This window comes from Glycine max, chromosome 20 (genome assembly GCF_000004515.6).
Source record: "Glycine max cultivar Williams 82 chromosome 20, Glycine_max_v4.0, whole genome shotgun sequence".
In the NCBI taxonomy this organism is placed as follows: Eukaryota; Viridiplantae; Streptophyta; class Magnoliopsida; order Fabales; family Fabaceae; genus Glycine; species Glycine max.
This window is the reverse complement of record NC_038256.2, coordinates 1109598-1135631: the sequence shown is the minus strand read 5'-3', so window position 1 is coordinate 1135631 and position 26034 is coordinate 1109598. Positions and strand designations below refer to the sequence as shown.

The following is a 26034-nucleotide window of genomic DNA, read 5'->3' as shown; positions in this document are numbered from 1 at the left end:
TCTAATGAATGATCCGCGAAAATAGTTTGCGTGAAGAGTCAAGGGCGGAGATTGTCCATGTGCTAAAGCTAGTTATACTTTATGTGTAATTTTTGGCTTTAAAGATTATAACGGGAAATGCACTACTGATGCACAAAATCTATGTTGCTGCATAAAGGATGATGCCCCTGTACATGGTCTTCCTTAGATACTTTCCATGAATGGGTTGTTAGACTAGTTCTTTATACACTAATTAACTATCCTGAGTAACTTCAAATTTTGTCAAACTGGTCAGTTTACGTGACTCAGGTTAGCTACCTAATATATAACAATGAACAATTGATTGTCTCATTCTCACATCGTTTAGATTTATTGAGTAACTTTATAAATTTTAAATATCTAGAACCGTTAAATGAGAACTTAAGATGAACCAAGTTCAATGGAAAAATAACTGATCATCTCTACGGATTAGTTTCCTTATGTTTTTTAATTTCATGATTTTTTTTCCTTATTTAATTATGATCAAGACTCAGGAGTATATCATTGGTATAGTACTATAATTAGAGCATAAGTGTTTCTTAGTCTTTTGGATCACATCCTTCACACCAATATCAATATAATTTTGTTATTCTCAGTACATTATAATGAAGCATCCTAATGAAAAGTTGATAAATATTAAGCCCATTTTAATGAAGCTATTGCAATATCAGTAGCTTGCCAAAATTGTATTCCGAAGCTGCCCTTAAGAAATTTAATATGGGAATGACATAAACTTAAGGAAGAGATAAGTTTCCTTGTTCCCAGCTAATAGGAAACTGCCCTTAAAACCTTAGTAGCCCTGCGTTGTGAATCCTTAGATGCTCCAATTGTATTCAGTTCTATGAATTTAGCCATTTTCTTTGCTACCTCTTGGTCTTTCACAAGAGCCCATTTATACAAAATACAAAGTGGACGCCTTCGGATTTGTTCATTGCTATAAGTAGGAAGAAAGCATCTAAGCGTTCCTATTAAACCAATCATGAAGCAAGTTATTACTTTTTTTTCTTTGACCTCAATCACGTTCCTATTATATTTTTTTTGGCAACCTATAATAATGTATAAATTATCTTTTTTTTCCAAAATTGGTATGAAAAGCTTTCTCTTGGAATGATATTGTCAGTTTATTTTGCTTGGTGTAAGCGTGATTGAAAACAGCAAAACGTCATGTTAAATGTATAAATGTAGTACTAGATTGTAGTTTTCATTTTATTTTTTACATTGTTTTTTATGAGGAAATCACAAATGTGGTAGAATCTATTTTTTAATGTTATGTTTTTGGTTTTATAGTTACTTGAGATTGAAGGAGATAATATTATCATGACTGCTTGTGAGTGTAAATCCTAAGTGAAAATTGAAAAATTGCATCCCTTAAGTACAATTGGAGGCCAGAAACAAAGGTTTTGCCAACAGTGTAGCAGGTACATGTTTCATATGAAATTTCTCACCATTTGCTCTCTTAATTGATGCAAACTATACTGGAAAATTCTTCCTGATTAATTAAGATAATCTCCTGTTGTGTTTGCTTACCTTGCCAATCAATTAACAGATGATAACAACAACACCAAGGCAGATTGAGAGTCTGATATGCCTAATTGAAGCATTAGCTCGAATGCGCTTCTTAGAATGGGTTAGTTAGACTTAATTTCTTCATGAAGTGCATATATGAAATTGCATGGATAATTATTTAATAACCAGATGCAAATAGGTTGAAAAGCATGATGTAATGGAGGCATTTCAGCTTTTGGAAGTTGCGATGCAGCAGTTTGCAACGGATCATTCTATTGATAGTTTTCCAATCAAGTCTGATTATAATATTTCATCTAGACAAAAATTAGATAAAAGTGTGTCTAATGTTCTTTTTCTTCTTTTCATAGGAACTATTGAATATATCTTATTACTACTGGAGTTTCGGTAAGTGAAAGGATGAGAAGATAAAGTTTGCAACAAGCAACTCGTAACATAATCATGGAGAAATGCAGGTTAGGGGACCATCTATGTGGTTATTAGAGATATGGTAGTTCGTTCTGTATGAAAGTATACACTAGATTATACAAGTTTACTATGACTTTGGAATTCATGTAGAAAGGTGGATTTAGAGGCATTGTGGGTCACAAAAGATTCTTCCCACTTGTGGTTGTGAGAGCTTCAGAAATGAGGTTGACAATGAAATCTTGGTAAAATGCGGGTTGAATTTCACATTTTAGTTGCTTGGGAATTCTTTTTACCATGTGTGAATTGGCTGGTAAATGACTATATGCATAGCTTTTTTAACTTGGAATTTTTTTTTTGTCAACTAATATCAAGAAATTTTTGATATATGTGATAAGCTTAAGAATTGTCAGATCTTTTTTTTTTCTGCTTTTAATTTACATGCTAGAAATCCATGATGCAGAGCAATTGTTGACCTTATATGCCACAATCTAGCCTGCAAGCAGCAATCTAGGTCGAAGAGTTTCATTAGTTATCATTTCATTCTCCTCTAAGGTAACAAGAAGGAGCACTCAATAATTAATAATCTTGTCTTGTCTACATGGTCTAATGGAATTTCTGGTTTGTGGAATAGGATTGTCTCTTACTCTATAAGGAATGCATCACAAGAAATTGGAGTTGAGTTACAAGGAATTCCAGATCTGATAATTGGAAACTACAGTGATGGAAATCTTGTTGCAACCTTGTTATCTTATAAGCTAGGAATCACACAAGTGCACTAACTCTTAAACATTAAGTTATTATCAAATTCAAATATCAATCAACTTATAAATTCATAATCACCCATTATTTTAGCCTAGAAAGATTCCAAGACTTTATTAATCTTTTCTTTACTGAAATTTCCATGTAGTGCAACACAGCTCATGCCTTGGAGAAGACTAAGCATCTTGATTCTGATATATATTGGAAAAAAATATGAAGACAAGTACCATTTTACTTGTCAATTCACAGCTGACCTTATTACAATGAAAAATGCAGATTTTATAATCACTAGTACATACCAAGAAATTGCAAGAAGGTAAGTTCTTTTATAGAAACACAATCCACTACTTTGTTCAATACCAAATTGCAGGAAGGTCACTTTCCTGATCAGAGCTTGGTCAACTTATCACTACTATGCTGACTAAATCTCTAACCTTCCTATTCTTAATAGTGTTTGAGTTTGCATTTTTTCTTTTGTTTTATTTTTTGGGAGATATGATGTTTCTATGGTAAGGTGGAATTTTGAATGCCATGTCAACTCATATTTGACTGAATCCAATAACTAACTTTAATTAAGAAGTTGATTTATGATGGTTTGACTATGTTTATCTGTTAACTGAGGCCACAAAATTCATAAGTGTATCTAGTATATATTTTTCATCACATAGATTCATATTTCTACTTGAAAAGTTCATCTAAGTTTGTTTTCTTCTCCTTTTGTTTCTCCTGCAGGGCATAGTCATCCTAGAAGGTTCAATGAGATTACATCATTGAGAGACTCTATCATGTTTACTATTTCTTAAGGTGAGAAAGAAAGAAAAAAAGTTAGAAACCTTCATAGCTTTAATTTATTGCAGATTTTATAGCATTTTATCGGCTAATAAGTTATGGTTCTGATGCAACCTAGAATTCAGTGTGAAGCAAATAAAAGGCAAATCATGTCATTAGTTAGGTCTGCTGATCTAGCTCCTACATCATATGAAAATGATAAGCTATTCTCACTAAAGGGAATTGATGTTAGACCAGGCCTATCCTCCCAAGTTTTTGGCCCTGATAATAATAGAAGCTTGTACATGACAGATATTTACTTCGGTGAGAGTTATGAGAAGTATTTCCATGACTCACAAACAAAAGAACAGATAGAACCATCTAATTCCAACATCTTTGGAAGTTCAAATCACCCTGATGTAGCCTTTTCTTACCAACTCAGCCAATTCAGAAACTTCTATGGTTGCCAATAACCCATTTCATTCTTCTTTTATGTCTACAAGGCATCATGATGCTTATTAGTCAAACTCAGGATCAAATTCCAATATCAACAACATCATCAACACCAAAGAAACATCACAAATTTCTCAGACCCCAAGAAGTTGCTTTATGAATGTGCTATTGCATTTTCAGAAGGAAATGAAGTAGAAGGATCATATATGAGAAACAATTTCCAACAAATAGTCTCAATTAAGGGAGAGCCTTCTCAAAGAATTGCAACCTATAGGGTTAATGGACTTGCAACTCTTTTAGTCTGTATTAACAGTTGGTCTCAATTTAGGGAGAACCTTTTCATCTAGTATTGGTAGTGTAGTGTTTGCTTGCCGTTTAGTTTGTAGAATATGTCTGATGTTTAGTTTGTATTAACAAATGAACCCTTTTGTTTTTATTGAGATATTGAGAATGCTTTTATCAATTTAAGCGCAATTTATATATTGAGATACTAATTATGTAACACCTGTTTTTTTGTAAAATAAGTAAAAAGAGTTTTATTTAAAAATTAATAAAGTTTTTAGAAAATAAATAAATGAGAGAAAAAAATTTGTTAATTAAAATAAGAGTTTCATAGTATTAGAAAATAAATAGAGTAAAATAATGTTTTAGAAAATAAAGAGATGTTTTAATTGGTTGTTTATTTCATGAAAGAGTAAAATAGAGTTTCTTTTTATAAAATAATAAAAAAAATAAAAAATAGAATAAATAATAGGTACAAAGTACTTAGCCATAAATAGAGATATATTATGTAAGTGTTTACCATTACGATATGTCTTTACGCTCTTTCTTCCTCTCAAATTCATTCTCTCTTCTTTCTCTCCTAAAACTCTTTTTTTTTTCCCGCATACACCCAAACTTGTCCTAGTAAAACTACAATCCCAGACTTGTTAACTGTTGGATTGTCCTGAAATTTGGACACCACCTTCGGAGCTCATTTTCGAACATTCCCACCGTTGGGATTGAGGCTCCAATCTCTTTTCCTTCTCTTTAATGCTTGGAAACCCTAGCAAAGCAACTAAAGGAAAAACCAGAGGAATCTTAGGAAACTCCCGCTAGAGACGCTGCTATCATTGCCAGACTACACACGTGAGCCCGCTTAGAGGTAAGTGATGAGTTTATTGCACTTGGGGTTAGAATGAACATATGTAGGGATTCTTAGAGAATCAAATTAGGGTTTATTGTGGGATATTTACTGTATTGTAATTCTACCTTTATGATTATAATCACGAGATTGTTATGTTTGGCGGACCAATTGATACCCTAATACGAATTGGTTGATAAAATTGAGTGCTCTTGGTGTTTATGTGTTTTTGAACCTATGATTTTGGTTCCTTTGATTTTGATATAATTATGTGAAATTGTTTGAGGGGTTTTACTTCCCATGTTGTGAGAAACTTTTTTGTATAATTTTTGTGTGTTTTGGACAAGATTCACTAGATTAGCATGAGAATTAGATAGTTGGAAACGTTCTTTGTCATGTTTTGGTCTCATAAGCTTATTAAGTGTTGATGATTATAACACATATATATCTATATGAATTGTTAAAATAAATTAGGAATTAATAGTTCAAATAATAAAATTAAATTAAAGGAAATTAATATATTAAGATTCAACGATAAATACTTTTAATGCATTTTTAGTTTAATTATTTATTAACTATTTTTAATTGAAAAAAATATAGTTTGATTTAATATATACATGTTTTGTGCCATGTAAATATTAATATTCTGTGATGTGTATATTTTTCATAAGGTGTCATAACATGTTGCATAGGAATTATAACATTGTGATTGAGATTGGATGTATGTGATAAATTGAGTATGTGTTGAATTGTAAGATACATGTGTATTAAGATTTTGTACGCATTGAGTTGTGAGCTATGAACTGTACAATCACACAACTGTAAGACCCTTTAAGGGAGATGAGTTAATACGCAACGAGTTTTATGATGAGCTCCACTATGAGAACCCAACAAGTGTAATCACTTTGAGGCGCGACGAGTTAAAATGATTTTGAAAGCAATTGAGTAGCTGTGTGTATTGCATGGTTCAAACTTCAACGACACATATATGTTGCATAACGCTTGTACAATGATCATTGTGACTTGTTATGTGATGGTGAGTAATGAATTGTGTGAGTGTGAGATGTTGTGTTGTTCTTGAGATGTGTTGTTTTAAACACATGATTAATGTGAAGGTGTGAAATGTGATTTGTGATTAAGTCCTTAGGACAAGTGATGTTATGCAATGAGTGGTAAAATGATGCGAATTGTGCTAAGTTGAACTTGTTATACTTATATTATACATATGTGTTTTTGTTTATCTCTACATGTTTAGGAATGTAATAACTCACTCCCTGTGTGTTGTTTGTGTTTGGATCCTATGATGATCTCAAACCTTGTATTCATGAAAGCAGATGATTAGCGAGATGACTTTAAAGAACCTCGTGCTAGAGGACGTCAAGACACAATGATCTGATAGGATGTGACATTGGATCATGAGTTTCAATTTTAATTGCATGATGTTCCAAAAATGTTATTTTACTTTATTTTATTTTGCTACTTAACTTGAGTTTTTTTTTATAAACTTGAACAACCTTGTTTTGAGCCAAAAATTGAGAAGTTTTATTTGGTAACAATGAAGCGAATGTTGACCTTTTATCAACATGGATTTACTTATGATTTTATTGAATAAAATTGATTTAATTAGATTCCGTATTTTATATGTTTTTCCCATTTATATGCATGTTGGGGAAGAGGGTGTTACAAATTACTTGTAAATATCAATAGTTCTTTATGATTTAGTTTGGATTGTCTTGGTCTATTATTAATATTTGTTTGTGATGGCATGCCCGAGTCTGTTCTATATTAAACTACAGGCTAGGTTGATTGTAAAACAAAAAAATAGTTTAAAAAAAAAAATCAAATCTACATCTGCTTTCAAAAACCATCATAGAAAAAAAGGACTTTTTGTGATAATTTTCTAAAAAATCATCATAGAACATGAATTTTTTATAATGATTTTTAAGAAAACCATCATAAAAATAGACGTAAATAAGACTTTTAATGTAAAAACGTAATGAATTCCACATCAATTTTTAAAAACCTTCATTGAAATGCATGTTCTATGACGGTTTAAAAATCATCGTGGAAAGTGATGGACTTTCTACGACAGTGATTTCCATGAAGGTTAAAAACCATCATAAAAGACCCTAAATAACCGTTATTGAATCTCATATTTGTAGTAGTGGTTACAATATGGTGGAACATTATGATGATATTTTGAACTGTGATGTATATTGAAAGGATGAAATAATTAAGATTTTATTCACTACTAATTGTGAGTGTATAAGAGATATTTATAGAGTACAAAGAAATAACAAATTCAAAATTATCTACTAAATTATCTATAACTTGAAGTTAAATATATTTATAATTTAAATTTAAATTGTAATAACTTACAACTAATTACTCTATCATATCTATAGTCTAGCATGCCCCAACAATATGGTGGTGATGAAGACAACACCAACCTTGTCAATTAGAAATTTGCGGGGCAAAAATGTAAGATCTTTGGTGGGAAGTCCGCACATCGATCAAAACTAACAAATGGAAACTTAACCATTAAGCATATGTCATAACAGAAGGATTAATCTCTTAAGAGAAGCAAACACGCTTAATCACCAAAAGAAAAAAGCAAACACACATAACCACCATAAGGCAGAAGCAAGAAAAAGGCTTAACCACCTAAAAAGGCAAAAGCAGGAAAATAGTTTAACCACCTAAAAAGGAAAAGGTAAGCAAGAAAAAAGTTTTAACCACCTAAAAAAGGTAGAAGCAAAATGGCTTAACCACTTAAAAAGGAAAAAACAAAATGACTTAACCACATAAAAAGACAAAAGTAAAAAGGTTAAACCACCTAAAAAGGTAGAAGCAAAAGGACTAACCACCTAAAAAGACAGAAGCAAGAAAATAGTTTAACCACCTAAAAAGAAAAAGGTAAGCAAGAAAAAAGTTCTAACCACCTAAAAAAGGTAGAAGCAAAATGGCTTAACCACTTAAAAAGGAAAAAACAAAATGACTTAACCACATAAAAAGACAGAAGTAAAAAGGTTAAACCACCTAAAAAGGTAGAAGCAAAAGGGCTAACCACCTAAAAAGACAGAAGCAAAAGGACTTAACCCTCTAACAAGGTAGGGGCAACAAATGGCTTAACTACCTAAAAGACAATAAAAAATGGTTTAACCACCTGAAAGTCAGAAGCAAAATGACTAACTACCTAAAAAGGTCAAAGTAAGAAGGCTTAACCATCATGAATAATTTCGAATGAAGAACATGATGTGATCCTCATTATATAACCACCAAGAAGTTATGACTTCAAGGAGATGATCCATTTGATAATTGATAGAGGCTAAATTCACTGGGTAGATTAGAAGTATTGGTAGGTGATCATGAGGAAACAAAAAAATAATAAAGAAGAGAAAAAAACATCAATTTAACTATTAAACTCCTGACTCTATGATACCATGTTAAAAGGATGTAATAATTAAGATTTTATTTACTACTAATTGTGAGTATACAAGATATATATATATATATATATATATATATATATATATATATATATATATATATATATATATATAGTACAAATGGATAACAAACTCAAATTATCTATAACTTGAATTTAAATGGTAACAACTTATAATTAATTACTCTATCATATCAATAATCTAACAAAGTAGTGGTTTGAATCATGAGGTGATACCCTCTACCCCAACATGCATATAAATGAAAAAAATACATAAAATGCAGAATCTAATTTAATCAATTTTATTCAATAAAATCGTAAGTAAATCTACGTGGATAAAAGATTCACATTCGCGTTAATCACCAAATTAAAAACTTATCAATTAAGGGTATGAAAACATCTTCGACTCAAAACATGGTCGTCCAAACTCCAAAGAATGAACTAAAGACTCAACATGTGAAATAAAATGATGAAAATTACATGTCCAAAACTTTATGCAATTAATACAAAAACCCATGTCTTAAAGTCACATTTTATCAGAGCATTGTGTTCCAGCGTTCTCTAGCATAAGATTCTCCATAGCCATCCACCTAATCATCTGCTCTCACGAATACAAAATTACAGATCATCATAGGATCCAAACACAAACAACACACAAGGAGTGAGTTATCACATTCCTAACTAATAGAGAGAAACAAGACAACATAGATATACATATCATATAAATGAAATACAACTTAAACAGAACTCACGTCATTCCACCACTTATCGTGTAACATCACATCTCAACACTACACATCTTATACATTTTCACATCATTCATGTACTCAAGGATCAAAATACAATATCACTTAACCAATCAATATCGATCAATACACAAGCGTTATGCAACAAATATACTAAGGTTCAATCCTATATGCAATGTGGTACCATGTCAGTGAAAAACCTTGTCGGATGCCCATAAGTACATGACAAGACATACCACACACTGGTAAGTTAGGTCACTCTCAGTAGGTAAAATCATAGGGAGACCAATCAGGGTCACGCTATTTTGAGAGAATGTTCCAACCATGTGGGATAAACACGAACTTAAAGGAGCACTTAAAACTAGGTATATTTACCCCTAAGGCCTAGACTCTGAAGAATCCGTCAAGGCCTCTCCCTCCCAATTCAAGTTCAACCTAGAAAATATTTTAGCACGTAGACTCTATCTATGAACTGTACAAAACACAAGATTCCTCAACTATTCTCAAAAGAATTTTTAACTCGCTGCGCCTCAAAGTGATTAAACTCATCAGGCTCTCACAGTGGATCCCATCACAATACTCGTTGCGCATTAACTCGTCGCCCTTAAAGAGTCTTACAGTCTTGTGATTGTACAGTTCATAGATCACAACTCAATGCACACAACATCTCAATACACATGTATCTCACAATTCATCACATATTCAATTTATCACTTACACACAATCTCAATCACAATTTCCTGATCCCAATATAACAATTTATCATGCTAATCTAGTAAATCATGTCCAAAACACAAACGAATTATACAAAAATGTTTCTCACAACATGGGGAGTAAAACCCCTCAAATAATTTCACATAATCATATCAAAATCAAAGTAATCAAAATCGTAGGTTCAAAAACACAAAAAAAAAACACTAAGAGCACTTAATTTTATCAACCAATTCGCATCAGGACATCAATTGACCTGTCAAATACAATAATCTCGTAATTATAATCATAAAGGAAGAATTACAATACAATAAATATCCCAAAATAAATCCAAATTTGATATTCTAAGGATTCCTACACATGTTCATTCTAACCCCAATTGCAATAAATTCATCTCTTACCTTTAAGCGGGCTCACATGTGTAATCTGGCAGTGATAACGGTGTCTCTAGCGGTTCCTTAAGATTTCTCAAGCTTTTCCTTTGATTGCTCTGCTAGGGTTTTCAAGCGTTAGAGAGAAAGAGAAATGATTGGAGCCTCAATTTCATTATCTGCGTGCGAGGGGCATTGCTCTCTTCACAGACATTATTTCACAAATCCCAACGACGGAGATGTCCGAAAATGAATTCCAAACTTAGTGTTTAAAGTTCACGATGATCCAACAGTTGACGAGTTTAGGATCCTAGTTTCACTAGGACAAATTTGAGTGTATAGGGAAAAAAAGAAAATTTTGAGAGAGGAAGAGAGAGTATAAAGACGGATCGTAAATGTAAAAATGACCTAATATGTCTCTATTTATGACTAGAGTACTCTCAATTTATTATTTATTCTATTTTTCTTTATTTTGTTTTTTATAAAAAGAAACTCTATTTTACTTCTATAAATGAATAAATGAAACATCATTTTTATTTTCTAAGAACATATATTTATTTTATTTATATTAAAATCATTATTTTAATTAATAAAACTATTTCTTCTTATTTATTTAATTAAAAAACTTCATTATTTTCTTAAAATTTTATTTATTTTTAAATAAAATTCTTTTTAATTTATTTAACGAAAAATGGAGTATTACATGAGTCGTTTAATATAATATTGTTTGCATTGGATGGAACAAAAGGGGACCTTAAAGAATCATGAAATTAATTGCTAGCTGTTTGTTTGTCTTCAATCTTAATTTCTTGGCTTGACACTTTACTAGACTTCATTCGAATATATTTTGAGGCTGATATGAAAATAGTAGAAAATGGAATAGGTAAATATTTTCAATTCTCCTACAAAAATGCCAACTAGAGGAAACAACTGTAATTCAGTTAATCCCAAGGATTGGTTGAGTGGAGCAAGATATACATGGTCTCGCATTTGGCAAGTTTCAAATTTGAACTCCTACTGGTTTCTTTAGAATAAGATAAATATAAGTACTTTATTTTCCTGCCTTGAATTGGAGCGACATTCCCTCCCTCTCTGAATGTTATTCTGGCAAAAAAAAAAGTGTATTTCAGTTAGACCGCTATAATAATTTTGCTATGAAGATTAGTTATAACATATTGCAGCATGGTAGTAGGACTTTCCAAACTCAAAGTAACATCTCTTAGCCATGGAAAGGGAAAGATCAAGCAGCTAACTTTTTGAGTGGTAAGACTTACAGGTGAGGGGAGAGAAAACGAATGAAAACATGTCTCCCAGACGCTTTCAATATAGGCCATCCAAGAATTTATTGTCTGAAAGTGTACCAATGCATGTACCTATATAATTAACTGCTACTCCTCAGTCCTTTCAAATTTATATCCACGTCTTAAATTATCCTTCACCCTTGTTCGGAGATCAGAGTTCAGTAAATTCGATACAAATTAATTACTTCTTCATTTTCGGAGTATGTCATAGTTATCATACTGTATTCTTTGTTACATGAGAGATATTTTCTAAATATATTTTTTCACCTCGTAAAATTAGATATATTCAGATTTTGTTTTTGTAAAATTTTTAGTATGTTTATCATTCTTATAAAATTAAAACATGTAATTTTTTTTAGTAAAATTAATAATTACTTCATCAGAAAATCTTATTAGTTATTTTTAGTCAGATTTTCTCATTCAATCATGATTTTTCATTCAAACTGAAATTTTGGTTAGAAGTATTGAGTACTGGTTGATAGTACACCAGCGATTTGGATTTTCATAAGCCAACATACATACATACATGAAAATCGGATTTGGTCCAATCTAATACTACTTGTACTGGTTTTGGATGCTTTTTAATAGTAAAATCTCTTTCCTTCGGCTTGTTTTTTTTTTTTTTTTTTTTTAAAAAAAAAACATACATTATTACATGAAAAGCAATCATTTGATCCATAATACAATTTATTATTACCCTGCCTCCCTTGTTTTTTTATTTTTTATTTTATCAAGAGAGGTAATTTTTAAAAAATTATCAAATTGGAGTAGATTGTGAATAATTAGTCGTTCAGGAATAAGTCGTAATGGAGATACGACTTTATTTAAGAAGTGGAATATGAATTAATGACTTCTGATTTTTATTTTTATTTTTAATTTTACTCACCAAAGACATTTACTTTTATGATTTCTAAACTTTTATTTTATTTTTACTTTTTCGCACCAAATTCGTGAGTTCATCCACGAGTTTTGCTTTATGATTAAAAAATTGATTTCAAAGAGAAAAGATGAAGTCGTACCTTTTTGTGTGACTTCTATTACAAAAATTGAAAATAAAATAAAATTAAAAAATTATATCTATATTTACGACTTCTACTTATAAAATGATGTTTTCATATGTATACGATTTATCCATAAATGAATATATTTTCAAAAATTACCTCAATTTGGTAATACTTAAAGAAAAAAAAATTACCCCTAATTGGTTAAAAAAGCCACCTCGGTCCGTGAGATTCATTTAACTAGTTAATTCATACCTATAGGATTAAATTTCTTATTAATTTATGTTCTTTAAATCTCATTTTTTTATTTAATTATTTTTACTTAATTGATTAATGTGTATTAATCATCTTCTCCAATCTTCATAATATCTTGTTAATTTATACTCTCTATTTCCCAATATAATTATTGGTTTAGATTGTTTTAGAGATATTAAGAAAATCTAATGAATAAATGAAAAAAATAACGAACTATCTTACAAAATTAATTTTATTATCATTAATTTATTTTTAATTTTTATTGTCCATATAATAACATTATAAGAATACAAGTAAAAAAATATAATTAATATTACATTGAAAAATTTAAAAAATAATTCTTTTAGAATAATTCTTTTTCTTACTGAACAACTATTATGCGACAGAGGAGAGTAATATTTATTGCAAAATAATTAAGAATATTTTAATAAAAAAATAATTAATACAAATAATATAGATTTATAACAACTCACACACATTATATTTAAGTAGATAAACTAAATCCCTTTAATAAAATAGTTAATATAAGAGATAACTTGATATGAGTATTATAATAAAAGACAAACAAATTATAAAAAAAAGTCTTACATTTAGGTCCTGTTCGTTTAAAAGAGAAAAAAAAAAAGTGAAATCCATATTTTTTTTTAATTAAATTCATACTTTTATGTTTTATTTTAATTAAAAAAATATTTTTTTTTCACTCCAGCGAACACGATACCTTAAAGACGAATGTAGTATTTTTGCTTTGTGCTTAAGAATTAAAAACTATTTGACTTTTAAGCTTGGCACTTTTCTTAAGAAAAAAAAGAAAAAAGAAAAAAGCTTGGTCTAGTTATAGCATTGGCTGGCGGCATACTAAAAACAACTAACTGATAGTTCGTCCTTAAATTTTCTTAATTATCACTAGCAGCTCTGTTCTTATAAATAAATAAAAAAAATTCAATTCATAAAAAATAATAAAATTAGTTAAATTATTTTATAATAATGTCTTATATGAAGAAAGACCTTCATAAAAAATAATAAAATTAGTTAAATTATTTCTAGGAAAATTCACTAATACATAACGAAACTTTGCTACGATTGAAGTATAATTTAACTAAATTAAGCCCAAGAGCAAATGAATAGGTATATGGATAAAAGGATGCAAACATTTGAAGAAAGAGAACCAGATTACGACACATAAACAACAATTGGTAAACATCCAATTAATTAAAAGCAGACATTATGGCCCCTTTCGAGTTCTAGAAAAATCGAAAAATATAACTTATAGATTATAGTTACTTCCCTCTTTTGAGGTCCATTCAGTGTTTCGTCTAGGATCGATCCAAACTATGATTAAAAATGACACCGCATAATTTATATTAACTATTATATCATTCAATAATTTTATATAATAAATTTAATTAATCTGATCATTAAATGATAATTATATATATAACGTGATCAATATATATAACGACCGATATAATAAGTTTTTTTAAAAAAAAAAATCAAATATAACCTAGATAATTTTATAATAAAAATTTATATTAACTATTTATTTATATCTTTAAAAAACTACTTATTTATAAGAAAAAAATCCAAAATTTATTAAAATGAATTTTGACAAATATTTTGTACAACTTAATATTTTTTTTTATTATATCATGTTATTGGTATGAAATACTTAAAGACTTTATCAATACTTAATTTTTATTAAAAAATTTAACTGTCTATTTTTATTGTTTTTTCCCTTCAAATCCAAAAAATATTAGGTGATTTAGAACTATCACACCATTTATGATTTTTATCGTTAATCATGTAACATATAGATAACTTAATATTTAAAATTGATTAAACTTTTTTAAATTAATAAATAACACAATTAATTCTTGTTAACCTACATCGTTAATTTAATAAATATATCTTTAATTGTCCACATATCATATGATTATTGGTCAGAATCATAAATGACTTAATAATTCTAAAATACCTAATAATTTTTCTTTACAATAATATTATTTTTTATCCATAAGACTTTACTTAAGTCTATTACTACCCAAACTAACAATTTATTAGTGTGCAACTAAATATTTAATTTATTTTTCTATAATCAAAGTCATCAAATAAAAATAATTAATTTAATATTAAAAAAATTATCCCTCCTCTCCTATACTTCTGTCTGCCCATATTTTATATATATATATATATATACATTCCGTCTCATGTTTACGAGTCATTATAGTTGTGAACCGCAGTTGAATCCCAGAAATCACCTACCCCAAAATGAATTTTCATTTAGCAAATAAACAATTTTCACTGCAGCATTAGTTCCCGAATAATGAAGGCTTCTGATAGAAAGGTACATATTCAATATTTCTTCCATTGTTTCTAACGCCACAATATATATCTGCCAAATCCGTATCAAACATATTGTACATTTGAAATATTCATTAAAATGGTCCTCACTTCTTCAGGACCAACACAAGGAAATTATTACTACAAGTACGTTTCAATGGATTCAATCTATTTGCTAATAGTTGGATTTTCCATGGATATATATATATATATATATATATATATATATATATATATATATATATATATATACCCTTCTCATTTTCACATTCAAATTTGTGAATACTCAGTTTCAAGATAGCAGCAATTAATGTTTGCCAATTGTATGCCATTGCAAGGTTGTAACAAAGCATAAGCCAACATTCTTTCTAGCTAGTTGAGGGCTTTCATTCTTCAAAATGAAACACAAGCTAAGTCCTTTTCCATGTCGATAATTAAGATCTCAATATACTATATATCACAACACACTTGCATGCGTCTCCACATGACGATTTGCTGAATCACCATATTCAAGCCAAGGTCGATGTTGATTGATTAATTACTGAAACAGAAGAAGTGTAGAAGGGGAATCAAATGGCACTTTCCTCGACAACTTAGATTCGTGAAATGGTTTTAGATTTTTTTCGCAAATAGAGAGATCAAGGTTTAAATCTGGCAATGCACATGATGACTCAGCCTCACCACTCGCAGCATCTGAGACTTCACCATGGTTGTAAACACGAGGTGATTTGCTTGTCTCGTTCTTGCTATTATTGTCTTTCATGCCAAAGTGTTTTGAACTATCATCAGACATAGGTGGATTCTGATAAACGGAAGGGATTGTATGGTTTAATCTATGATTATTTGGGTCAATGCCATTGCTAATAAGCTTTTTTCTTATATGAGAATTCCAATAATTCTTCACTTCATTATCTGTACGTCCAGGCAATCTCCCAGCTATTAGTGACCACCTGTACGAATCAATTTTAATCAATGATTTTTTTTCCTTTATAAGCACAATTTATACAACCAAACAATGAATTATGTGAGAAAACCCTTTTAGCAATGTACGTTGAAAAAAGTTAACTTAAATTTCCATTTATATTATTTAGTGGTGATAATATGGTTGCTCAGTACACATATCTACCTTATAATCAAAATTCTTTTCATTCTTTTACACGCACAAATACACACATGTATAGGTCATCAAAAGCACAACAAAAAAGTGGGTTTATGTTATGTTTCGAATTAAAAATTCGCACCGGTTGCCTAGCAGGGCATGAAGCTTGATGATGAGATCTTCTTCATCTTCAGCAAAGTTGCCTCTTTTGAGGTCTGGACGTAGATAGTTTATCCATCTCAGCCTACAACTTTTACCACACCGATGTAAACCTAATCATCATCAAACAAAATGTATTTGGTCAAATATATATCTTGTTTGTTACATGTCTGTGAGTACTATCGCTTGTGTGGATATACATATAATGTATTGCAATAATTATTATAATTATCGTTTGTTACACACTTGCACCTTTGATTTATTAAGACATCAGATATAGGATTCACGTTTTTCATATATCTTTCGATGAATCCTTTTCTACTCAATAGATATAAGACTAATCACTCACTGTGTTATCCTAATGGTGGGAGATTGGAGTAATTATAATGTATAAAAACTTAAGTATGATCTTTATTGTTACAGTTATACACCAAAAAATAAGACTAACCAATTATATCTGATTTTCCAACAATTATATGATGTTAAGAAAGATATAAGATTGATATAATGATTAGAGAAAGATGAAAGGAGATGTGAAATGTCAAAGATTCAAATATTTTAATTGATATTCTTAACAAAAACTAACAAATTAATATTTATTGATAAAAAAAAATCATATATACCTGCAGCCTGGGGGAGTGTACGCCAACAAACTTCACCATGTTTCTTGATATAATCTACGAGTTTCTGGTCTTCTTGTTTGGACCAAGCTCCTTTGTTCAATTCTTTGATATCACAACTAGGCTTCCTCATTCTTTCTACCTTTGCTTGGATTTCCTTTCAAACCTCAAAGGGTATAAACCCCAGCTACAAAAACGGAAGAACCTAGGTGGGGATGATATATATAATAAGCAAGTGTTAGAGAAAGAGTAAAAAGAAATAAAGAAAAAAAAAGAGCGATATGGAGGAGGACACACGAGAAGAATGGGAGGGGTTATAAGATCAAAGGAGGTAATATATACTGTGAGTTAGTTATTTGAATATAAGGAAGTGTAAAGGGTTGACTTGGACCGGTGGTTTTGCTAATACGTGACTGCGTGATTCACAACACACCTTCAGACATAGAGAGAGAGAGAGAGCAATGAAAAACACTATTTAGGGAATTGGGAGTGTGAATTGGTTGTGTTGTTTACCAATTTCTTGCCAAATTTGGAGGATATGACATACGGTTGGTTTTAATGAATAATGTGTTTGGCGGTGAGGTTGCATGATTTATTGCCTCTAACTTACCGTCAGATATATTGATCCTCATGATAGGCGAGTAGATTACACGGTTCAATTAGGAGAAGAGATGGTGGGATGAAAATAAGAGGGTTGATGGTTTAGCAACAAGTTATTTTTTTCTCAATAATTGAATGAGTTTGAACTTTGAATCCTTTTTTTTTCTCAATAATTGAATTCGAAATAGGAGGAAGAAAAATAGTTAGTTTCTTAATAACAATATCAAAATCTTTAGATTTTAATTCAAAGAAAAATAGTTAGTTTCTTAATAATAATATTAGAAAAACACACTGGTATTATAAAATAATAGTTTTACTGTTATCTAATTGTGCTAAATCTTTCATTGGTTCCTTAATTTTCTGAGTGTAAGGAAATGGGAGAAAATCAATGTCTTGTCATTTTGGACTTTTAAATTTACAAAATTATTGAAGCTGTGCAATAAAAATTATATGGAAATGATATTGAAAAGGTACAACAGTACAAAGGAGGAAATGGTAAGTTGGCGGTGTGTGTCACACGTTACAGTGTTGACTGTTAGTTTTCTCAAGCTCATTTGTTGTTCTGCTTTGACGAAACACGAAACTGGATTATAAGGTGGGTGCATGCATGTTTTCACAAGCTAGGTCTTCTCTTCTTTTATGCTATGCAAAAATTTGATTATTACTAATATATATATATAGTCCATTCTCAACAAGTTTAGTGGATAATCTTTCCCAACAGACACATTTATAGTTCACCATATTTGCGCCAAACGGTTAGCATCTTTTCTTTTTCGGTGTTACAATGGTTCCATGATCACATAACCACAGCATTAGACCAGTTAATTATCATATACAAATTCGTATGCTATGTGTATGCGTGTAAAGCCTTGTTAATTTATAGTTTAATTTTTTTACGTATAAGTCATAAGTTTTGGTTCATAATGTTCGGTTATAGAAAGGCTTTTGATGCTGGTTATAAAATGCCCATGTTAATAGCACTAGATATGTGATAATTAACGTAAATTGAAAACCATCTCGTGATAGTTTTAAAATGTTTTCGAAGATTAATTATGTTAATCAGTATAAAAAAGAATCACCAGCACGCTATAAAAAAAATTAGACTTAAATCTACTTTTGATTCCTATCATTTTAATTTAGTAAAAAAATTCCTATGATTTTGCTACTGTTTAATTTTTTTTATCTCAAAAATTTTATTGTATACTTGGTCACTAAATTTATAGTTAATCTTTCACGAAATTTTTAACAAAAAATATTGATGTGATGTATTATTGATAATAAGTCATATTAGTAATAATATGATACTCACATGTTAACATAGTAGATGATAACCCATAATTATTGTAATGTCATATTATAACATGTCAATGCTGATATGTTAGAACATTATTAATGTGACATCAAAATATTTGATAAACTGTCCTATTATGTATCACTATATTAATGTTACATATTATTAGTATGTTATGTTAATAATTTTCTTTAAAAAGTTAACAATAGACTAATGATTGATCAAAATTATTAAAATTAAAAATTCCACGACCAAATGTTTAATTTTTTTTAAGAATAAAATTGCACAATCATAAAGATCAGAAGTGAATTTAAGAAGGAAAAATTAATAATGAATTAGTGATTAAATTTAGTGACAAATATTTTTTTTCTATCTAATTCTAATATTACAAAAAATTCTAATGATTTTTTTAATAAAAAATACATATAAATTATTTCATCGTTAATTTTAATTCTTCTTATAACAAGTTTGTGTATGTGTTAAAATTAAAATAGAGCAATATATACAGAGAGAGTCTATCAAGTGATAATTATGCTTATTTGTAAGAAATAAAAACTATAAATCTAAGCCATACAGCTATATATAGATGATTGAGAAAAGTTAGTTAGTAGTTATAATATGACATCTAAAACAAGTCATATTTTTTAAAAAAATTGACCATTCAAAAATAATTTATTTGTCTATATTTTTAATTTTCATTGCTCATAATAAAGAGTTAAAGTGATAACTCTTCTAATTATGAAAAATAAGAACCACAAATTTGGACCATACAACAAAATGCGTTGGGTCAGTTGAACCAACTTGAATACTGATGAATGTATGGCTTGGATTTTTAATTTTGAGCTCAAATTAAATGTTGAGCTATTTATCTCAATTTAATCATGTCCCGATCATGGCTTATCCTACAAAAATCTTGAAAAAATTCAAGGTTTTCCCGTCTTGGACTTCATAAATTTTTGAGGCCCGAATTAGAGCTCGAAATAAAAACAATATATCATTTTTTAAATTAAAAGAATTGATTGTCAAATGCAATAAATCTTTAAAATATAAAGATTTTATACTTGGAATATTGTCTCTAGGATATTAAATTTATGATCGAAGAAGCTTATATCCTTCATAAATCTCATAATGCATCACTCAAAAGTCAGAACTAATTTCGTCCATTTGACTTGGACACCATATACAATGAATGAAGAATTAAATCAATAAACATCTTAATTTCTACATCACCTTTACAAAGATTAACTTTAGTCCTATTGAATTTAGATGTAGGTATACTAATTTGAGTATTAGTTAAAAGATATGTTAATATCATAACAAAACAAAAATCAAGTTAATATATTAAATCCATCATACACATATATGTAATGGAAACGACACATTCTTAGTTTCTTACTGATTGAATAACTATTTGAATCTTGGATAATTCATTATATCATTATGCAAGAAATCTAAATAATATACCATTTGGAGAGCTAGTGTCCGTTTAAGATGGGGTGCTTTGGTGCGGTGGCCTAATTGGGGCACTGATCTATTGAGTTGGCCTACATGAACGTGTGATGGTGATGGTATTTAATTGAAGGAGAGAAAAAAGGGCATGGAAATGGAATGTATTCACAATGATGTCCAAAAAAAAAATAAGCTAGGGCTTGCAACAATGGTTGGTGAGAGGCAACGCGCGCGAGACTTAAAAACTCACTTATTTGGAGGATGTAAATCTGGTCATTACCTATCAAACTAACCTTTGTTGACTTTATAAAAAAAACTAACCTTTGTTGGCACATATTGATCATTACAAGCTATATGTTTTTCAAGTTTTAGTTTAAAAAAATAAAAATTTGGAAACTTTATATGTTCAATAAAGTCATTAATTTTAAGTTCATTGTTTATATATTTACCTTTTTACTCAACGATATCAATTTCATTTGGAATGATAAAAGTATTCATACTCATCACGTACACATCAAAGATTACACATGTGTAAATCAATTGACACACGATTATTTTAATTTAATAAAATAAAATGAGAATTATGAATCTTGAACCATGGAACATACCAATAAATTGTTACACCTCTTAGTAGACGTTATAAATAATGTAAATCAGGGATATATTGTGTGATGCTAATGGATTTCTCAACAAGTAAAAATATTATACCTGTAAAAAAAAAGAAATAAAAATCGTATAAATTCAAGTGTTTTAAATTGACTTTCTTGATGAAATTCTGTATTAAAAATTGTTATTTCTTTATTATCTTATTTATATAATATATCACACTAAGTTTCAAGTCTATGACCTTATGTAAACTATGTCCTCATGCATACTATATATTGATACCACTCACCAATAGGTTAATCTTAATATTTTTTTTTACAAACTCTTATAATTTTAAATGTTTGTTAAAATTTGTGTTCCCTTCAAATTTTATAAATCCATATAATCATTTTAAGTCTTTTAAAATCTAAACATGAAAATCTTTATTTTAGCAACTTTAAAAATAAATTATTCATCATTAAATAGTCTTTTAAAATTCACATTTTTTATGCCAAAAATTCTTTTAAAATTCTAGTTATTGTTTATAATCATATTATATTATTTATTAGTTCTTTTCACTCATGTGCTTACAATATTTTTTTTTTCTGATCTGTCTCACATAGTTTTTTGTTATGCGCTGGTCAGGGAGGGAAGGAAGAAGAAGGTGAGAATAATGGAAGAGAGCAACGAACTTCCTTGATTCGAGGTCAAGGATCCTCCTTACTAAAGCTAAGTTTCTCAAAATGTATTTTCCTGCTTTATTCGAATAAGGGCCAAGCTTTTATACAATGAGTTTACACTTGCTGCAGGAATCTAACAGACTAACGGTTTCGTAACCGTTGCAACCAACTACCCAGTGACTTAACTAACTAACCTATGGTCCATACGTATGCATGCATGGAGTCACGTGCTTGAGCGGTTAGACGTAATCCTCCAAGTGTCTAGGTCGCGTGATACTCCTTCGTGGGCGTTCCTCGTGAGTTGCAGGTGGTGGGGCTTCATTCTCGTTGTTGCTGCTAACATTATCTGCCCCTGGGAAAATTACCTTGTCCTCAAGGTGATGGGCGCTGCAAACGTCAGTCCACTTTTCCTAGGTCGAATCTTCTGGAGCCAAACCCGTCCATTGCACTAGTACCATTTGTGTGGGTGGCTGAGTTGAGGAGTCAACGCGTGAGTCAAGGATGGCCATAGGTTCCATTATAGGGTGGTTATCAAGAACATCTGGTGGGAGAGGAGCTTGTTGTAGATCCAAGGGGCCATGATGAGGTCGAAGTAGTGAGCAGTGAAACACAGGATGTATCTTGGATCCCTCATGCAACTGCAAACGATACACGACACTGCCGATACACTCCAAAACTCGAAAGGGACCAAAGTAATGCTTGGTCAATTTAGTTGATGGCTGAGAACAAAGTGAAGATTGTCGATGAGGTCGAAGCTTAACGTACACCAACTGGTCAACCTCGTATATGACGTCGCGGCGCATCTGATCTATGAAGTGCTTCATGGCCTCCTGAGCTTTGAGAAGTTTCCGTTTGAGGGTCACGTGAACTTCCTCTCGTGTGCCAAGTACCGTATCAACCGCGTCGTTGCAGGACGACCCTCATAGGTAGCTGGAAAGGGGGGAGGAGGTTTGTTGTAGACGACCTCGTAAGGAGTCATACCAGTACCCGTATGCTGCGAGGTGTTATATGACCACTCCGCTAATGCGAGGAACTTGTACCATGCCGCGGGTTGGTGGTGCACGAAGGAGTGCAAGTATTGTTCAAGGGTACGATTCATCACCTATGTTTGGCCATCCGTTTGTGGATGGTAGGCAGTACTCATATGCAACGTTGTGCCACTCATCTTAAAGAGCTCCCTCTAGAATGAGCTGATGAAGATTGGGTGAACCCATGAGAGGTGGGGAGATGGGTGACAAAGTCCATGGAAAGATCCTCCCAAACCCCGGTAGGTATCGGAATTGGTTGCAGTAAGCCAACATTTTTTCATGTGATATGTTTGATTTGTTGACACAATGCACAGTGTCGAACGAAGGTTTTAACGTCCTTAAGCATGTCAGGCCATCGGAAGTTAGATTGAAGACGATGCAAAGTTTTTTTCACTCCAAAATGACCGCCAACAGGTGTCGCATGGTACTCATGTAATAAAGATGGGATGAATGGGTTCTGAGAGTCTAACCATATAGCGCCCTTGAAAATGATGAAGTCATCTGAAATCAAAAACTCAGGATACGCTTCGGACTGAGAATGTATGGCCTTTTGTTGCTTCTGAAACTCCGAGGTAGCCAGGAGTGTGCCCTTTAATTGAATCATAAACTCAGGGTGAGGAGCTGAGAGGATAAAATATTGGCCAGGGGAGTGATTATCCCTGCGAGAGAGTGAATCGGTGATGATATTTGAAGATCCTGCTTTATATTGGATATTGTAGTCGTATCCAAGCAGCTTGGCCAGGTAAAATTGTTGCTCCAGCGTTTGTACTACCTGAGACATGAGCTTTCGAAGGCTCCGATGGTCGGTAAATATGGTGAATTTAAGGCCAAGTAAGTACTGCCGCCACTTGCGAATGACGGTGATGATGGCATGCAATTCACGAACATATGCTGAAGCATGTTGAAGGCGCTGGCAAAATGGCTTGCTGAAATAAGCTATGGGGTGGTTGTGTTGCTGAAGGACAACACCTATGGCCGTGCTTGATGCTTTTATTTCGAGTGCAAAGGGGATAGAAAAATCTGGAAGGGATAGTATTGGCGCGGCAGTCATGACAACTTTCAGTTTATCGAAGGCATCTTGAGACTCCGAGGTCCACTGAAATGCATTTTTGCAGTGGAGTTTCGTTAGTGGAGCTGCAATGGCGGCGTATCCCTGCACGAATTTTCTATAAAATCCTGTGAGGCCAAGGAAGGCACGAAGATCCTTCGGAGATCGCGGCGTAGCCCACTCAACGATTGCCTGAATCTTAGTCGGGTTAGGTCTGACGCCGCTGCTAGAGATGATGTGGCCTAGATAGTCAAGCTGGCGTTGACCAATTAAGCACTTAGATTGTTTCAGGTAATAATGAGCCTGCAGAAGAGAATTGAAGACGCATTCGAGATGATGAAGGTGATCGTTGAAGGTTGCACTGTAGATCAGAATGTCGTCAAAGAAAACTGACGCGAACTTCCTCAAGAATGGGCTGAGTAAAGCGTTCATGGCGGCCTGAAACGTTGACGGCGCGTTGCAGAGTCCAAAAGGCATCACCCAGTACTCGTAGTGATCGTGGTGAGTGCGAAAGGCTGTCTTCGGGATATCTTCTTCTGCCATCAAAATCTGATGGAATCCCTGCCATAGATCAAGCTTGGAGAACCACGATGCCTTCCCTAACTCGTCGAGGAGTTCATCTATCGTTGGGAGTGGAAAATGATCTCGAACTGTGATCGTATTCAGCGCCCTATATTCAATACACATCCACCATGTTCCATCTTTCTTCTTCACCAACAATATCAGGGAAGAGAAGGGACTTCGACTTGGTCGGATGAGGCCGGAGTCGAGTAGGGTCGAGACCTGGCGTTCAATCTCTGTCTTCTAGAAGTGAGGGTATCTATAAGGTCGAACGTTGATGGGGTTAGCTGTAGGGAGGATATTGATGTGATGATCATGTTGTCGGGAAGGGGGTAGGGATGAGGGTTGTTGAAATAGAGATTGGTATTTAAGCAGGAGCTCGTTAATGGCGAGGATGGAATGGAAAGGGTGTGAAGGTGTTGCAGTCGAATCCATGGGTATAAGAGAAAGATGGAACAGACCTGAAGTAGAACTAGTGGAAATCATGCGTTTAACCTGGTTAGCTGAGGCTGGACTAGAATCAGTCTGAACATCGGCGTGAAGGTTGATGGATTTGCCCGAGTACGAGAACTGCATTATGAAGGAGGCGCAGTTGGTGATGACAGGCCCCAAAGTTCGAAGCCATTCTACGCCCAAGACGACTTCAGCTCCACTTAGGGGAAGTATCCGTAGTGTCACCGTGAATGTATGTTCTTGGATGAAGAGCTTCATGTCGGCACACAGTTGATTACAGTCCATTACGGAGCCATTACCTACCATTATTCTTAGAGGTACAGTGTCTTTGACGGGCAGGTTCAAGAACTTAGCGACGCGGGGATGAATGAAATTATGAGTGCTCCCACTATTTATCAGTATGGTGACGCGAGTTTTGTTGATGGATCCATAAAGGTGGAAGGTGTCCGTAGCGGGGACTCCTGCCATGGCATGCAGGCTGACATGGGGTTGAAGCGTGGTAGGATCGAAGGTTGACTCAGGCTCGAGTGAGACAGGGTGGGGTTCGAGTGTATTGGCTTGTGACTATTCGTCGAGGGATAATTCCGATGGTGAGGGCTCCTCAGAGTCAGCTATGAGGAACAAGACACGTCCCTTACACTGGTGAGACGAGCTCCATTTCTCATCACAATTGTAACATAAGCCCTTTTCACGCCTATAAGCCATGTCTTCCTGGGTTCTCTGAATGAATGGGGGTTTATGCTTTGGTGTCTGGTTGTTGTTTGGGAGAGGGAAGGATGAATGTGATGGTGGGAGGGAAGACGAAGGTCTAGAGTAGTGTTTCTTACGATCATTTATTTTGTCTTCTTGAAGGCGTGCTAAAGAAATAGCTTGAGGTAATGATATTGGTTGAAAAGCTTGTACCTCCCATTGGATTTCTGGACTCAGGCCGAAGATGAAGCAGCTTAACAAGACTGAAGGGGAAAGGCCAGTGATACAGTTTGCTAATCTCTCGAATTCGGTGAGGTACTCTATTACTAATCTCTGTTGGACTAGCTTGAATAGTGTTCCTCGTTGATCATCGTAGAAGGAAGGAGTGAAACGGGCTTCGATTGCCTGAAGCAGCGCCGGCCACGACGTAATGAATCCGTTTCTGAACATCCATTGAAACCAGCTGAGTACTGGGCCATCGAGGTAGAAGGAAGCCACCGTAATGCGCTCTTCCTCCGGAATTCCTTGATATTCGAAGAACTGTGAGA

At 32.4% G+C, this 26034-nt stretch overlaps 1 protein-coding gene and 1 long non-coding RNA gene across 3 annotated transcripts; one reads left to right on the top strand and one right to left on the bottom strand.

Moving 5' to 3' along the window:
• Nucleotides 1-1019: 1019 nt before the first annotated feature.
• LOC121174255 (uncharacterized) lies at nucleotides 1020-4485 on the top strand. Of its 2 annotated transcripts, XR_005890177.1 has the most exons (7): nucleotides 1020-1191; nucleotides 1306-1436; nucleotides 1565-1645; nucleotides 1893-1997; nucleotides 2101-2502; nucleotides 2582-3025; nucleotides 3442-4485. It is a non-coding gene; the product is annotated as an uncharacterized lncRNA (long non-coding RNA). The 2 variants fall into 2 exon arrangements; XR_005890176.1 differs by having other exon boundaries at nucleotides 1893-2502.
• Nucleotides 4486-15476: 10991 nt separating this feature from the next.
• On the bottom strand, nucleotides 15477-17519 carry MYB3A (transcription factor MYB3a). Its single transcript, XM_003556598.5, has 3 exons — nucleotides 17105-17519; nucleotides 16465-16594; nucleotides 15477-16173 (listed from the first exon to the last, which is right to left on the bottom strand). Exons 1-3 carry the CDS (start codon nucleotides 17232-17234, stop codon nucleotides 15762-15764), a joined length of 672 nt encoding a protein of 223 aa, XP_003556646.1. The 5' UTR covers nucleotides 17235-17519; the 3' UTR covers nucleotides 15477-15761.
• Between the last annotated feature and the right edge of the window lie 8515 nt (nucleotides 17520-26034).